The sequence below is a fragment of the Mastigoproctus giganteus genome, chromosome 2, assembly GCF_048544385.1.
Source record: "Mastigoproctus giganteus isolate SK-2022 chromosome 2, ASM4854438v1, whole genome shotgun sequence".
Lineage (NCBI taxonomy): Eukaryota > Metazoa > Arthropoda > Arachnida > Uropygi > Thelyphonidae > Mastigoproctus > Mastigoproctus giganteus.
Window position 1 is genome coordinate 142,251,867 of NC_143576.1, and position 17,680 is coordinate 142,269,546.

Below are 17,680 nucleotides of genomic sequence, written 5' to 3' on the forward strand. Positions count from 1 at the left end.
GTGGGTTGATAATGGCTGCACTTTACCTTTTTACTTGGATTTAAGGAAAGCTTTTGATACTGTTGCGCATGGAAGACTACTGGACAATTTTTTTTTTTTGACTCATGCTGCATAAGCTTGCTTTCTTGCATCATATGCCTCTACTAATGCTAATGATAATGTCAAAAATAATTTGATATCATATACTTGGATTTCAGGAAAGCTTTTGATACTGTTGCACATGGAAGATTGCTGTACAAATTGGAGAGGTATGGCATTCGGGGTAAGTTGCTGCAATGTATAAAGGGATGGTTGAGTGGAAGAAGACAGAGTGGTAATCAATGGACACTGCTCTTTGTGGACTAATGTTATTAGTGGAGTCCCCCAGGATTCGGTGTTGGGTCCATTGTTGTTTCGTATGTTTATTAATGATATTGATGAAGGTATATCAGACTTAATGTCCAAGTTTGCAGATGATACAAAGGTTGGCAGGGTTGTTAATGACAGTAAAGACATTATGCTTCTCCAACTGGAGATAGAAAAGTTGGGCAAATGGGCTGAGAAGTGGCAACTGAAGTTTAAATTTGACAAATGCAAAGTACTGCATATGGGTAGCAATAACCCAAGAGAAATGTACCAACTGTGCAGTGCTACACTCAGGGAAGTGGAAAGTGAAAAACACCTGGGGATAATTGTGTGGTCAAATGTGAGGTTTGCTGAACAGTGCAGATGGGCTGTCAGGGCAGGTCATGGAGTCTTGTCAATGAAATATAGGAATTTTGCTAGCAGGGACAGGGAGGTGATTATCCCATTGTACAAGGCAATAGTCAGACCACACCTAGAGTACTGACTGGGTACAGGTCTGGAGGCCTCATTTTAGGAAGGATGTAGAATAGCTAGAATGAGTAGAAAGAACGGCAACAAGATTGGTGTGGTACCAAGAAAGGCTTAAATTCTGCAAATTGCAGCACCTGGAGAGTAGATGATCTCAATCAGATCAGGTGATCTCAATCTCAATCAGGTGACCTCGCAGGTGATCTCAATCAGATCACCTGCGAGGTGATCTGATTGAGATGTATAAGGCCTTGAATGGGTTAAGCAAGCTGAATGCTGATGGGATTCTTCCTCCTGCTCAGATTAAGAACCTGAGGGGGCACAGATTCAAACTGAGGAGGAAAGACAGTTCTAGAATAGATATGTGGATGCCTTTAACCAGTGGGTGGTTGATTGGTGGAACAGACTTCCATCTTTTGTTGTGGAAGTTGATAGCCTAAATAAATTTAAGGTTGAGCTGGACAGGCATTTGGAACGAATGGAGGGATGAAATGGGAGGTTTTTTTGTTTTTTTTTTTTGGCTGATGCTGCATAGCTTGCTTTCTTGCATCGTATGCCGCTACTAATGCTAATTGGAGCAGTGTGATAATAAGGGCAAGTTACTACAAAGGTGTCCATAGCCGAGTGGGCAGGAGCGGGAGTGCAGTAGCACACGCTCTTCGAGTAGACCGAGGTTCAAGCCCCTGACTGCTGAATACGGTCGATCTGCCAACCCGCACTGGACCAGCGTAGCAGATTATGGTCCATCTCCCTCAACATGAATTGTTGAGGAGGCTTCCACCCTGCAGTGGGTTGATAATGGCTGCACTTTACTTTTTTTTTTTTATTACAATGGATAAAAGGGTGGCTGAGTGGGAGAAGACAGAGAGCGGTAATCAATGGACACTGCTCTTCATGGACTAATGTTATTAGTGGAGTGCCCCAGGATTCAGTGTTGGGCCCACTCTTATTTTGTATATTTATCAATGATATGGATGAAGATATATCAGGCCTAATGTCCAAGTATGCAGATGATACAAAGGTTGGCAAGGTTGTTAATGACAGTAATCGCAGTGTGCTACTGCAAAAGGATCTAGAAAGGATGGGCAGATGGGCTGAGAATTGGCAACTGAAACATTGAATGCACAGTACCCATATGCAGTACTGTGCATTGAATGGACAGTACTGCATATGGGTAGAAGTAACCCCAGAGTAACCCCTGGGAGTAATTGTGCAGTAAGATATGAAGTTTTCTGAGCAGTGAGTGCAGGCAAGTACCAGAGCAAGTCATGGGGTATTGTCAATGAAATACAGCAATTTTGCTAGTAGGGAAAAGGATGTGATTATTCCTTTGTATAAGACAATGGTCAGGTCATGCTTTGAGTAGTAGTAGATAATGCAAGAAATCAAGTGTAGGGGGTCACATCTGGAGGGTATGGGCTTGGAAAACCCAGGGTCCTAAGCTGGTTATCATCATTCTTCTCCTTCTTGCTTTCTTGGTGATTCCCTTGTACTTCTCTCTCTCTCTCTCTCTCTCTCTCTTAGGTTAACATGGGAAAATTTTTTTTTTTTTTTTTGGCTGGTGCAGCATAAGCCTCAGGCCTCCTTGCACCATATGGCTAATAATAATAATGTAGCAAGAGTAGTTCATGGTGTCTTGTCAATGATATACAGGAATTTTACTAGCAGGGATAAGGGGGGGTGATTGTCCCCTTGTATAAGGCAATGGTCAGACCACACCTTGAGTACTGTATACAGGTCTGGAGGCCTCATTTTAGGAAAGATGTAGAGCTGCTGGAACGAGTACAGAGAAGGGCAATGACATTGGTGAGAGATTGGAGTTAGCAAAAAAGTCTTAAGTTCTGAAAACTGCAGCTTCTGGAGACTAGGCACCTGAGAGGTGATCGAATTGAAGTGTATAAGGACTTGAATGGATTGAGCAAGATCAGTCCTAATGGGATTCTTCCTCTTGCTCAGATTACTTACATGAGGGGCATAAAATCAAATGGAGGAAAGTCAATTGTAGAACAGATGTGCGGAAATTCGCCTTTAGCCAGTGGGTGGTTGATAGTTCGAACAAACTGCCATTTGTTGTAGTGGAGTTCAGCAACTTAAATAAGTTCAAGGCAAAACTAGACAAACATTTGAAGTGAATGGGTGGGTGAAATGGGAAGGGAATTTTTTTCTTTTTCTGTGGCTAATGCTATATAAGCTTGCTTTCTTGCATCATATACCCTACTAATACTAATGCTAAGAAAGCAAGCATATGAGCTTATGCAGAATCAGCCAAAAAAAAAAAAAAAATCACGCATCCATTCCCTCTAAACGTTTGTCCAGTTCCTCCTTAAGCAATCAACTTTCACGATGACAGATGCAAGTTTGTTACAGCAATCAACTACTTGATGGCTAAAGACAAATTTATGCACATATATTTTACAACTGCCGTCCCTCAGTTTGAATTTATGCCCCCTAAGGTTCGTAATCTGAGCAAGTGGAAGAATTGAGCCTGCTCAACCCATTCAAGGCCTTATACACCTCAGTCAGATCAACTTGCAGGTGCCTAGTCTCCAGATGCTTCAATTTGCAGAATTGAAACCTTTCTTGGTAAGGAACACTTCATTCACCTCACCACAATTGTTGCCCTTCTCTGTACTCACTCAAGGCCTTCAGTACAAAGGTACATTGCGTTATACAAAGGGATAACACCTCTTTTTCCTTACTAGCAAAATTCCTGTATTAACAATACCCCCATGACCTGCTCTAGCAGCCTGTCTGCACTGCTCACAAAACTTCATATCTCACTACCCAATTACTCCCATATCCTTTTCATTTTGTACCTCCCTACATATAGTACCTATGGTTTCTCAACGTTAAACTTCAGTTGCTACATCTCAGCCCATCTGCCCAAATTTTATAGATCCTGTTGCAGTAGCACACTACAATTACTGTCATTAACAATCCTGCCAACCTTTGTATCATCTGCAAACTTCAACACTAAGCCTGATGATATACCTTCATCAATATCACTGATAAATATACAAAACAACAGTGGGCCCAACACCTAATCCTCCACTAATAACATTAGTCCACGAAGGCCTGCGTCCATTGATTACCACTCTCTCTCTTCTCCCACTCAACCACCCTTTTATACACTGAAGCAACTTACTCTTAATACCATTCTGCTCCAATCTGTACAGTATTCTTCCATGTGCAACAGTATCAAAAGCTTTCCTGAAATCCAAGTATATGATATCAAAATTATTTTTTTCATTCAGTTCCTTTGTAACCACATCATAGTATCCGATAAAATTTGTCAGACAGGAATTTTCTCTGAATAAACCCATGCTGGGTCTGAATTATTTGCTGAATTATTTCCCCAGAACAGAAGTTAAACTAACAGGTCTGTAATTACTTGTGTCACCCTTTGATCTCCTTTTGTGAACTGGGGACACATTTGCACATCTTCAGTCCATGAGGGATCCTCTCCTGAGTCCAAAGAAGCTTTCATAATTATGGCTTAAGGGTTTCCTTACTTCCTTTGCTGCCTCCTTTATTATAACTGGATAGATCCCACCCACCCCAGGTGCCTTTCTTATATTTAACTTTAACAATTTCTCCTCCACTTTACTTTCATTAGCATTAGTTAGTAGTAGTAGTAGTGGCATGTGATGCAAGAAAGAAAGTGTATGAGCTTATGCAGCATCAGCCAAAAAAAAAAAAAAACATAATGGATATAAATGGATAGATTTCATCTGCCCCAGGTGCCTTTTTGTTTAACTCCAACAATTTCTCCTCCACTTTGCTCTCCATTATTACAAAATCATTAAGCTCCCTGTTAGAGTTTAGTAAACTTCTGTCCTACCCTTACTTACAGAATTCCTCATGTGTGAATGTAGATGCAAAATACTCATTCAGTTTGTCAGCTATCTGAGCCAGATCGTCAACAGTTGAACCATCAACATCAAGTTGACCAATCTGATTCATCTCGTTCCTTCTAGAGTTTACATAATTAAAAAAGTCTTTGTTGTTTTTCTTTGCATCCTTTGCCAAGGATTTCTCATAACCAGCCTTCACTTGCCTAACCTCCTTTGTGAATTGATTACAGACTTGCTTATATGTGTCATAGGCTTCTGTGTCACCTGCTATATATGCACCTGCTATTTATATGCATCCCACGCATATTTATTCTCTGTCACGAGCCTCATTAGTTTCTCTGACATCCATTGAGGCCTAAATCTTGAACAGTATTTCTTAGTTGGCATTAAAAGCCTAGTAACTTCCAAGATTAATTCCCCGAAAAAGCCTCCTATTAAAAATTCACCGTTTTTAACATCATCAGTTGATCCCACTGTATAAGAGTTCAAAAACTGCCTGAGACCACTGTTGTCACCTTTACGAAAACAAAAACCCTTCCCTTTACCCTTGATGGTAGTTACATCTTTAAGTAAATCCCACATCAGTACACTGTTATCACCGTCTCCTAGTGGTTCCTTTATCTGCAAATTCCTAAAGTGTGCATCCTCACTGCTGATAATCAGATCAAGAGTATTACACCCTCTGGTTGCCCCTAGAACATGTTGCTATAGAAAACAATCCTCCAATAAATCCACAAGTCTTGCTAGCATGCAAGTGACCAACCCACAAGTTCCAGTAAAATTTGGAAAGTTACTCTCTCCCATTACAAGACATTCTTATTTACTGGCCCACTATTTCTCTGCACAATTGTTCGTTGTACTCATCAAAGTCGTTAGGCCTATAACACACTGCTACACTCATTTTCCCTTTCCCAGTGTTTATGTCACACCAAACTGACCCAACATTGCACTGTCCAACCATGTCAACTGGATGCACTTCGTTACATTTTATGTTTCTTAACTAACAGCATAACCCTTCCTCCCCTGTCTATCCTTTCTGTACACATTGTACTCCCCAAATTCCAATTCTGCACTGCTTATATCTGTCTGACACCACGTCTCTGATATCCCAACAATATCTGCCTTCGATGCCTTGATCAGTACTTTAAATTCATCAAATTTATTTACTATACTTCTTGTGTTACATGCAAGTATACATGCACCTGTTCTTACTCTTAGTTACCCTAACACAGCCCTATGTATTTATTTGTTCCATGATGACTGCCAGCAGCTCTTGAAGTCCCCAGCAACTTGTCTCTAGGCTGCTGCTTGTTACAATACAGGGTGTCTCAAAAATATTGGTACAAACGTTTAGGGGAGGTAGGTTTGTTTGTTTGTTATTTGGTTTTTCCATAATGGCGCCTGCCCATTATGGAAGGTGTGTTCGTGACGATTTGGGCATCAATGGATTGGTCGTGGTGGACCCGTTGCCTGTTCTCCACCTGATTTATCGAGCCTTGATTTCTTTCTGTGGGGGCCCCGCAAATCTATCGTCTATGAATCGCCTGTGGAGATGGAAATGGATCTCGTGGTGAGACTCATCTGCAATGCTGCTACTGTCAAAGAAACTCCTGGTGTGTTGCATCACGTCTCATGGTAGAACCTTCGAGCATCTGTTGTAACATCATGAAATGCATCCATCTCGTACTCCATTGTTAATAAAATAATATAAAAATAAAGTGCAGCCATTATCAACCCACTACAGGATGGAAGCCTCCTCAACAATTCATGCTGAGGGAAATGGGCCATAATCTGCCACGCTGGTCCAGTGCGGGTTGGCAGATCGATCGTATTCAGCAGTCAGGGGCTTGAACCCCAGTCTACTCAAAGAGCATGTGCTACTGCACTCCCGCTCCTGACCACTCAGCTACGGTTGTTGTTATTTGGTTTTTAGGAGCATTAGCAACTAAGGCCATATTGCTCCGGGAATATGCGGTGGTCATTCCCTTGACCTTTCCGCATCCTCCGTATTTGGTGGTAATGGGCTCGAACCCCGGTCTAATCAAGAAGTGAGGCCCCTCCATAGCCAGGGGGGAAGGAGCAGCAGTGCGTAGCACACACTTCTTGATTAGACCGGGGTTCGAGCCCGTCACCACCAAATACGGAAGATGCGGAAAGGTCAGGGAATGACCACCGCATATTCCTGGAGCAATATGGCCTTAGTTGCTAATGCTCCTAAAAACCAAATAACAACAACAACAATCAAGAAGTGTGTGCTATGCACTGCTGCTCCTTCCCACCTGGCTACAGAGGCGCCCAGGGAGGTAGATAACATCTAAAGGAATATGAATCACATAGGAACCCATAACTGGAAACGTCACCGTAAGTCGGTACACGGCACTTTTCATTAGTTCACGAGAGGGAAAATTTCTGGTTTACTCATTTCAGAAGTAGTCGGTGCATGAAGAGCATGCATCGATATATGACTGTGAACAGGCAGACATGCACCTAGTGTATGGATTAGCAGAGGGCCCACATGGTGTGCGCCCCCATGCGGCACAACATCGCTTTGCAATAAATGTGTGGGCAGGTATGGTCGGTGACTGCTTAGTCTGCCCATACCTGTTACCATCCTGCATGAACTCCGCTAAATATTGGATCTTTCTTGAACAAGTTCTACCAGGGTTACTTGACGATGTTCCAGCAAATGTGAGATGCAACATTTGGTTTCAACATGACGGGGCACCTGCCCATTATGGAAGGTGTGTTCATGACCATTTGAACAGGCATTTTAGGCGTCGATGGATTGGTCGTGGTGGACCCGTTGCCTGGCCCCCACGCTCACCTGATTTATCGAGCTTTGATTTCTTTCTGTGGGGCCCTCAAATCTATTGTGTATGAATTGCCTGTGGAGATGGAAATGGATCTCGTGGCGAGACTCACCTGCGCTGCTGCTACTGTCAAAGAAACCCCAGGTGTATTCGACCATGTCCGCCAATCCATGCTGCGTCGGTGTCACGCATGCATCGCGTCTCATGGTGGACCCTTCAAACATCTGTTATAACATATTGAAATGCATCCATCTCGTACTCCATTGTCTGTAAATTCCCAAAAGCTAGCAGTTTTCCAACCCACCTAACATTGCCTCGATAGCATTAGAAAATATTCTTGCACCCTTTCTATTTAAGTGTATTGCACCATGTAGAAGCAGTCTCTGCTGTTAGATAGCACAGACCATGCTGGAAAAAAATTCTACCCCATGAGCCTTGCACAATCTCTCCAGGACTGAATTGACAAGGCTCTCATCATATACTCCCTCCTATCATATCGTATCTGGGCAGAATTGCAGACACTTTCAAATTCAACATTAGTGTGCTCAGTTATTACAAAATCATTAAGCTACCTCTTAGAGTTTAATAAGCTTCGTCCTCCACTTCCCTAAAGAATACCTCATGTCTGAATGTAGATTAGCATTAGTAGAGGCATATGATGCAAGAAAGCAAGCTTATGCAGCACCAGCCAAAAAAAAAAAAAAATCGCCTTCCCATTTCACCCATCCATTCGATCCAAATGTTTTTCCCTTTCTTCCTTGAATTTATTTAAGCCATCAACTTCTACAATGACAGATGGAAATCTGTTCCCACAATTATCTACCCGGTGGCTAAAGGCAAATTTCTGCACATCTATTCAACAACTATCTTTACTCAATTTCAGTTTATGCTCAGGTATGTAATCTGAGCAAGAGAAAGAATCCCATCAGCATTCCTGCTCAATCCATTCAAGGCCTTATACACCTCAATCAGATCACCTTGCAGGTGCTTAGTCTCCAGACTGTAATTTGCAGAACTTAAGCCTTTCTTCATAAGAGCACCCCTTTGTTCCCTTCTCTGTACTCTTTCTAGCAACTCTAAATCCTTCCTAAAATGAGGCTTCCAGCCCTGAATATTGTAATCAAGGTGTGGCCTGACCATTGCCTTATACAAGGGGATAAGGCAATGCTCAGGCAACACCTTTGCCTTATACAGGGGGATAATCACCTCCTTATCCCTCCTGAAAAAAATTCCTGTATATCACTGACAAGATCCCATGACCTACTCTGGCAGTGTGTCTGCACTGCTTAGAAAACTTCATATCTGACTGCACAATCACTTGCAGGTTTTTCATTTTCTACTACCCTAAGCGTAGTACCACACAGTTGGTGTCTGTGGGGTTCCCTCTACCCATATGCAGTACTTTGCATTTGTCAATGTCAAACTTCAGTTGCCACTTCTCAGCTCATCTGCCCAAATTTTCTCCTGTTGCAGTAGCACACTGCCATTACTGTCATTAACAACCCTGCCAACCTTTGTATCATCTGCAAACTTCAACGCTTAGACTGATATACCTTTATCAATATCATTAATAAATATACAAAACAACAGTGGGCTCAACATCCAACATTGTGGGACTCCAATAATAACATAAGTCTACAAAGAGCAGTGTCCATTGATTACCACTGCCTGTTTTCTCCCACTCAACCACCCTTTTATCTATTATAGCAGCTTACCCTTGATACCATACTGCTCTAATTTGTACAGTAGTCTTTCGTATGTAACAGTGTCAAAAGATTTCCTGAAACCCAAGTAAAGGATATGAAAATTTTTTGCATCCAGCTCTTTTGAAACCACATCATAGGATCCAATCAAATTGGTCAGACAAGACTTCCCCTTATCAAACCCATGCTGTCTGAATCATTACTGCTGTCTTGTCTAGATGATTCTGTAATGCCTCTTTAACCAGTGATTCCATTATTTTCCCTTGAAGAGTCAAACTAACTGGTCTCTAATTGCTCGTGTCACCCTTAGCTCCTCCTCCTTTGTGAATTGGAGATATATTTGCACATGTCCAGTACATCGGGACTTCCCCTGAGTCAAAGGATGCTCTCATAATTATAGATAAGGATTTGCTTACTTCCTTTAATGTAACTGGATAGATTCCATCCATCCTAAGTGCCTTTCTTATGTTTAACTTCAAAAATTTTCCCTCCACTTTGCTCTCAATTATTAAAAAATCATTAAGCATCCTGTTAGAGTTTGATAAATAGTTTGTTATAGTGTAGAGAAGTGGAGTGGGCCAGTAAATCAGATTGTCTTATAATAAAGAGGGATTTTAACTTCCCAGATATTTACTTGAATTTGTGGATTGGTCACTCGCACACTAGAGTACAGAGATGGGCAATGAGATTGGTGAATGGAACAAAGGGTTGCTCTTATGAAGAAAGGCTGAAGGTCTGAAAATTGTAGTGTCCGAAGAATAGCACCTGCGAGGTGATCTGATTGAGGTGTATAAGGCCTTGAATCATTTTGAGCAGGCTCAGTGCTGATGGGATTCTTCCTCTTTCCAAGATTAATCGTTTGAGGAACGATTAATCGAAATGGGAAGGTTTTTTTTTTTCTTTTGGCTGATACTGTATAAGTTTGCTTTCTTGCATGATATGTCTCTACTAATGCAAATTCTACTTTCATGAAAATTACAATCTACAGAAATTTGTCCAATGTTAGCAAGTATCTTCTCTCTTCTCAACCCTTCTACCCATGCAAGTACTACAGTCGACATACGTATAAGGACCCCCTTTAAAGAAAAAAGAATAACATGAGCACGTAATTAGGACAAATGAGATGAGTGATGGTGGTTCAACTATAATTGAGATTATATCAGAAAAAGTAAGTGGGGCCTGACAGATCAAAGGTGCATGTTGGGAATTATTCAGATTGAACCGAGACCGGATAAAGTCCGTGTTTACTGTGGAAAGCAAACATGGTTTCCTCCACTTCAAGTCTCCAATAAGCACAGTGGTGAATGGATGGGCGATACCACCAGTTGATGAGTGATCAACCATCAGGTATTGCTCAGTGATACAGAGTGTCAGCTGTTCCTTAGTGTGGTGTAGATGCCATTCCTTGACATTTGCTTACATTGGTTCATACCTAGGTTGTCATCTCCAGCATACCAGGCACAGTGTTTATAGACCTTGCACATGATGGTATACCCAGTTACCTAAAGTCCTACCATCATGAAGGTGCAAGTAGAGGGTTTTATCGTCACAGAATAACCAGACTTTGCTGAAATTCAAGTCACTTGGCTAACAAGGAAGACCTGAATATCAGCTCCATTAGTGTTTTGAACACCCAAGTGGCAGTCTTAGCTGTCATCACTGGAAGGCTGCCTACAATAAACTTCAAGTGCCAATTACAATTAAATTTTTAATGTAAGAACTAGGTTGTGGGCTAACATTACCGAATGCACTGAGTGTGTGATATTTGTTAGACCAAAAGTATGTAGACATACGAGCAGAGAACATCACCAGAGGATTTTATGGCTACTAATATGATTCCAATAGAGAAGGAAAATAATGCAATCAGATACAAGGATTTCGGAACCATTAGTTTGATGTTGCATGCAGAAAAGGTGATGCTGGGGATAATGAATAGATGGCTGAAAGAAAGAATGGAAGAAATTATATATTTTGATGGAAAGAAATATAGAGATAGATAAGAATGTTTGTTTTGTGAATTTGAAAAAAAAAAAAAAAAACATTTGATAGGGTAAACTGGAAAAAGTTTATGGAGATAGATTTACAGTGGAACTATATTGGGTTCAAAGGGTTATGTTGAAAATGGGTATGGGTAACATGAGGAAAATAGAAATAATTAGATGGGTGCAGCAAGACTGCTCTCTCTCTCTCTCTCTCTCTCTCTCTCTCAAGTATTGTTCAAAATATACTATCCAACCAAAACATTATAACTATCTACCTAATATTGGGTACATCCTCCTCTTGCTTCCAGTACTGCTGCCACATCCAGCTCAGAAAAATCTGTGTAACTTCTCATTTGGTCTTCAAAGGAAAAAAGTTTCCCTGCTTCTCCTCCTCTTGTAGTGCTGTTACAAACTATAAGTTGACTGTGACAGCATCAATGAACAAGCTTACCTTAATTTTTCATTTCCATGACACAAGGAGACCTAGGGATTCTCTTTTGCTGGCACATGCAGGCAGGCTGAGTCAGTACTCTATGATAATACCTACGTTACTACTACTATTTGCAATACAAGATATGATAAAAAATTTCAGGGAATATACTGAAATTTGAGAAATGACAAAGCTTACTAGCTATTCAGTTTGATCTTCTTCAAATAGTCACCTTGATGCTGTATACACTGATTTCAATGCTTCTGCAACTTATAGAAGCATTCCTGATAGGCATCCTTTGGAATTCCTAATAGTTCCTCTGTCATGTTCTGAATAATTTCCTCAGTCATTGCAAATCTGTAACCTCCTTTTATCACCATTAATGATGAAAAGAGCAAAGTGTGGCAACACGTTAAGAAAGACTGACATGTGAAAACTTGCTGTTTGTAATTATTGGTGAGGATGAACAAACTGGGCTGAATGTGTCACATTCACAAATCTTATTTCAAAATTGATTGACATGTTCTGTAAGAAGCACCATTCACTAGCAATTTCATGGATAGTCAACTGTTGACCAGTCCTGATCAGGAATGATCAACACATGAGCAATTGAATCATTGGTTTTGAAATTGAAGGGCAACCAGAGCAATGGACAAGTCACTATTAAACTTTACAAACCACTGAAGCGTCAATGACACATAGTACCTTCTCTGAAAGCTGTTTTTTAACATTTTGTGTGTTTCTGTTGTACTTTTTCCTAATTTGATAGAAAATTTGATGTCAATTCAATACTCAATATAATCACTTATTTTAAAATATGACAAATCAAATAAAACACGTTCTGTTCAATTCACACTAATTGAGACTCACTGCAATTAAACGGGTGATTTGTGGTTTCTGTATCTATCTAGATGAGTCACCAAACGAGTTGCAACAAGTTTCAAGATACAAGCTCGGTCCCACTTTTTGATCCTACCTCATATCTATGCTGACACTGGCAACTGTTTAAAACTAGTATTTAATTGAACATTTAAGGTATTAATATTATATTCATTGATATAATGAATACTATGATATATGATATAAGTGTAATCCACAAAGTATTAATATTTATTTCATATTCCTACTGTAATCACTATGAGTATCAGGGGCTTACTATAATTAAAGCAGGCTTGGCATATCACTTATGATATATATATATTTTTTTATCCATTATTTTTTGTTAGGCATTGACAAAAGCTAACAAAAATACCGAGAATGTTGATGAGTATGTACTGATTGAAGAAGTGCAAAAAGGATGGGAAAAGACTGTCATAGAAAAATCTACAACACAGCGAATTCTGGATCCAGAAGAGCATCCACTTGAAGCACAAGGAAAGTGGCAAGGGGAGGGACGATTCATTCTCAAGAAACTTGGTGATGTATGTATTTGATTTTTAGCTTTTCTGTATGTCAAAATTTTGTTTTAATTTTCTAATTATCTAGAAGTATATCAAATTAGCATTAGCATTAGTAGAGGCATTTGATGCAAGAAAGCAAGCTTATGCAGCATCAGCCAAAAAAAAAAAAAAAAAAAACCCACTTCCACTTCACCCCTCTGTTCGTTCAAAATACCTGTCCAGCTGAGCCTTAAACTTATTTAGGCTATCAACCTCCACCACAAGGGATGGCAGTCTGTTCCACCAACCAACCACCCGCTGGCTAAAGGCAAATTTCCGCACGTCTATCCTACATCTGTCTTTCCTCAATTTGAATTTATGCCCTCTCAGGTGATTTTTCTGAGCTAGAGGAAGAATCCCATCAGCATTGAGCATGCTTAAACCATTCAAGGCTTTATACACCTCTATCAGATCACCTCGCTGGTGCCTAGTCTCCAGACACTGTAATTTGCAAAACTTAAGCCTTTCTTCGTAAGAGCACCCCTTTGTTCCATTCACTAATCTTGTTGCCCTTCTCTGTACTCGTTCCAGCAGCTCTACATCCTTCTTGAAATGAGGCCTCCAGACCTGTATACAGTACTCTAGCTGTGGCCTGACCATTGCCTTATACAAGGGAATAATCACCTCCTTATCCCTGCTGGAAAAATTCCTGTATATCATTGACAATACTCCATGAGCTACTCTTGCAGCCCGTCTGCACTGCTCAGAGAACTTCATATCTGCCTGCACAATCACCCCCAAGTCCCTTTCATTCTCTACCACTGTCAGTGTAGTACTACAGAGTTGATACGTTGCTCTGGGGTTGCTGCTTCCCATGTGTAGTACTTTACATTTGTCAATGTTAAACTTCATTTGCCACCTCTCAGCCCATCTGCTCAACCTTTCCAGATCCTGTTGCAGCAGCATAGTGTCAGTAGTGTCCTTGACAACCCTGCCAACCTTTGTATCATCTGCAAACTTGGACATTAAGCTTGATATACCATCATCAATATCATTTATAAATACAGAAAACAATAATGGACCCAACACTGAGCCCTGAGGGACTCCACTAATAACATTAGTCCACGATGAGCAGTGTCCATTGATTACCACTCTCTGTCTTCTCCCACTCAACCAGCCCTTTATCCATAGCAGCAATTTGCCTCCAATGTCACACTGCTCCAATTTGTGTAGCAGTCTTCCATGTGCAACAGTATCAAAAGCCTTTCTAAGATCCAAGTATATAATATCAAAGTTATTCCCTGCATCCAGTTCTTTTGTGACTACACATAGTATCCAATCAAATTGGTCAGACAAGACCTGCCCTTAACAAAACCATGCTGTGTCTGAGCTATAACTGAATTCTTGTCCAGATGATCCTGCAGTGCTTCTTTAACCAGTGCCTCCATTAATTTTCCTGGAACTGAAGTTAAACTAACAGGTCTATAATTACTTGTGTCAGCCTTTGATCCTCCTTTGTGAATTGGGGTCACATTTGCACATTTCCAGTCTATGGGTACCTCCCCTGAGTCCAAGGAAGCTCTCATAATTATGGCTAAGGGTTTGCTTACTTCCTTTGCTGCCTCCTTTAATATAACTGGATAGATCCCATCCACCCCGGGTGCCTTTCTTGTGTTTATCTTCAACAGTTTCTCCTCCACTTTACTCCCAGTTATTTCAAGATTCTGTAGCTTACTGCTAGAGTTGAATACACCTCTGGCATTCCCCTTGCTGAATAACTCCTCATGTGTGAATGTCGAATGTCGAAATTCTAAATATTATGCTGATAATAATATATTAAGTTAAATGATTCACTAAAAAAATTTATATTCCTATCCTAAATTCTAAAATAGATTTGATCATTTATATGTATTTTGGTTATTCATAACTATTGGAATACTGCACACATGTCTAATTTTGAAAATCTTTTTTTAATTACAAGTGAAATTATATCATGTATGCTGTGTGTGGCATTATAAATAAGTCAGATATTTTTGAAATTCATTAAAGAAATTGAAATATGAGAGTAATTAGCATTTATAAAATTATTTCAGTTTCTTTTCTCTCTGTATAAAGATGATTGGCAGTTTCTCATTTAAATAGAAGATGTCCATCATAAAATGAAAAGCAAAATACTGTTAATCAAACAAAAAAAGAAAACAAAAAAGAAATTTGCACAAAGTGCAATTGTTAAAAAAATTGAAAATACCTTTTTCCATTATTAATAAAACTATTCTACCATGTTGAATGAAAGGCATGAGGTGGAAATTTATAATTAAAATTAATTAAATCACTTCAACTCCACATTTTAAAAGTAAAAATTTATTTACTGGCTCAGCTATGTTGAGAAACCATATACACCCAGAACATCTGATATACTTACAGTAATAACTTATTTTCAGATGACATTTCTGAATACATTTTTGGGATTCTATTATCAAGTCTGAAAAATAAAAAGAACCCTTACTATAATTTAGATTTCAATATGATTTATTCTTTAATTAAATTTTATAATTAAAGATATATATATATATATATATATATATATATATAGCAGTCTTCTTTATTTATTATATTCAGTTATATTAGATTAACTTTAAATTAAATAAATTGTTATTCAAGTATATAAGTACCATAAGATTAATTCTTAAATAATTTAAAGACTAATGCCTCCAAAAAAATTCCTTTATAAAACCAAATTATACAAGGGGGGAGGGGGGTTGAAAAGTCCATGGCCTGAGTAAGAAAGGGTAGTGTTACAATGTTAAAATTTTCTGTACCTAAGGTATAACACTTCAAATAGTAACCCACAAAGTTTCATGCAGTTTTAATAACATCTTTTTTTAATTATAGGTCCTGAAGTCAACAAAGTTGTGTGAATGGGAAAAGATAGACAAAATCAGCCACTGTGCAGTCATCCATTATGTGGAAAAAAAGGGACTAATGCCGAAGGTAATGGTTACAATGTTGGGGAAGGATGCCCCTTCTTATTCCATGGTTAAAAAGTGAGCAGCAGAATTTAAACGGGGGGAAGGAGAGTCTGGAAGATGACCCACACTGTGGAAGACCTTCAACTTCCATCACTCCAGAAATTGTTGACAGTGTGCATGAGCTGGTAATGAGTGATTGATGAGCGCCAGTTTGGTACATTTTCAGCATCTGGGATATCTCATCTAAATGTGTATACTACATAGTAACAGAGGTTCTCGCAATGAAAAAAGGTGTGAGCATGGTGGGTTCCAAAGTTGTTGACAGCAGATAAAAAATGCACTAAAATTGTCGAGTCAATTGAACATTTGCATTATTTTCAAGCAGATCCAGCAAATTTCCTTGCAAGATTTGTAACCATTGGACGAGATATAGGCCCACACTTTCAGTCAGAGACATTAAGGAGCAGTCCAAACAGTGGAAACACAGCTCTTCTCATCCTCCAAAAAAAGCCAAGTTGATTCCTTTTGCTGGCAAGGTGATGGCATCAGTTTTTTAGGGTACTGATGGTGTGTTGCTAGTGGAATATCTTCAGAAAGGCCAGAAAGTCACATGGGCATATTATACAGACCTTGTGAGGTGTTTGTGTGAAAACATCAAAGACAAACACCAATGAAAACCCAGCAAAGGAGTCTTGTTCCACCAGTACAATGCACCTGCTCACAAGTCTGTTAATGCCATGGCTGCACTGCATGAGCCTGGCTTTGAAATAATGGATCATCCCCTCTATTCACTAGATCTAGCACCATCCGACTTTCACCTATTTCCTAATTTGAAAAAATACTTGGCTGGCATTTAATTTCCCACTGATAGTGACATCATTGCTACCATGGATGCATTCCTGGAGGCCCAAGAGAAACCTTTCTTTACAGCTGGAATCAACACATTGCAGCATCAGTAAAAAAAAAAATGTATTGACTCCAAAAGGGACTTTTTTTTTTTTTTTTTTTTTTTTTTTTTTTGGGTAGTTGTTGGTGCATCGGCTTCTGTGGCCATAATGCACCTCCCAAGGTTTTTGCAGTACTTTGATCCAAGCCCGAGGCGGGATTCGAACCCACGACCTTTGGGTTGCTAGGCAGGTACTTTACCCACCCAGCTAGCCTGGTCGGCCCAAAAGGGACTATGTTGTAAAGTAATGTGTTACCAAACTCCTCAATAAACCCTTCATATTGAGGCCACAAATTTTTAAAACACCCCTTATATGTTGAAAATAAATAAAACAGACAAATTTGAAGCAGAAGAAAGATGAAAGCAAAAATGGACATGACTGGTTTCAGATGGAGAAGAAAGGAAACTCTGAGTCAAAAATATCTTTCTACTTTCTAATTCTGACTCTTTTTTGCTCTTTCTCTCTCTCTCTCTCTCTCTCTCTCTCTCTCTCTCTCTCTCTCTCTCTCTCTCTCTCTCTCTCTCTCAGGGTAACTCAGAAATTTTGTTTCGGCTGGTGCAGCATAAGCCTCATGCTTCCTTGCACCATATGGCTAATAATAATAATGTTAATTTCTAAACTAGAACTCACAGGTTCCTAAGCAGCCTTAAGCAATCAGCCAATGATTATCAGAATCTTAATAAAGCTCTCAAACTAGGTAAACCAGAGAAAGCCAGTCGTAATCAGTGGTCAGTCATGATAAAGTTTTAAAAAACTAGTTAAACCAAGGAAGAAGAAGGCTGCTTATATGTAA

At 39.7% G+C, this 17,680-nt stretch overlaps 1 protein-coding gene across 1 annotated transcript in view; it reads left to right on the forward strand.

The window, feature by feature from the left end:
• Positions 1–17,680, forward strand: part of LOC150089623 (1-phosphatidylinositol 4,5-bisphosphate phosphodiesterase epsilon-1-like) — a 634,994-nt gene that overhangs the window by 594,195 nt on the left and 23,119 nt on the right. The window contains exon 41 of the mRNA XM_090390053.1: positions 12,819–13,013. Within this exon, the coding sequence (XP_090246179.1) occupies positions 12,819–13,013 (195 nt within the window). The remainder of the gene's footprint in view (positions 1–12,818; positions 13,014–17,680) is intronic.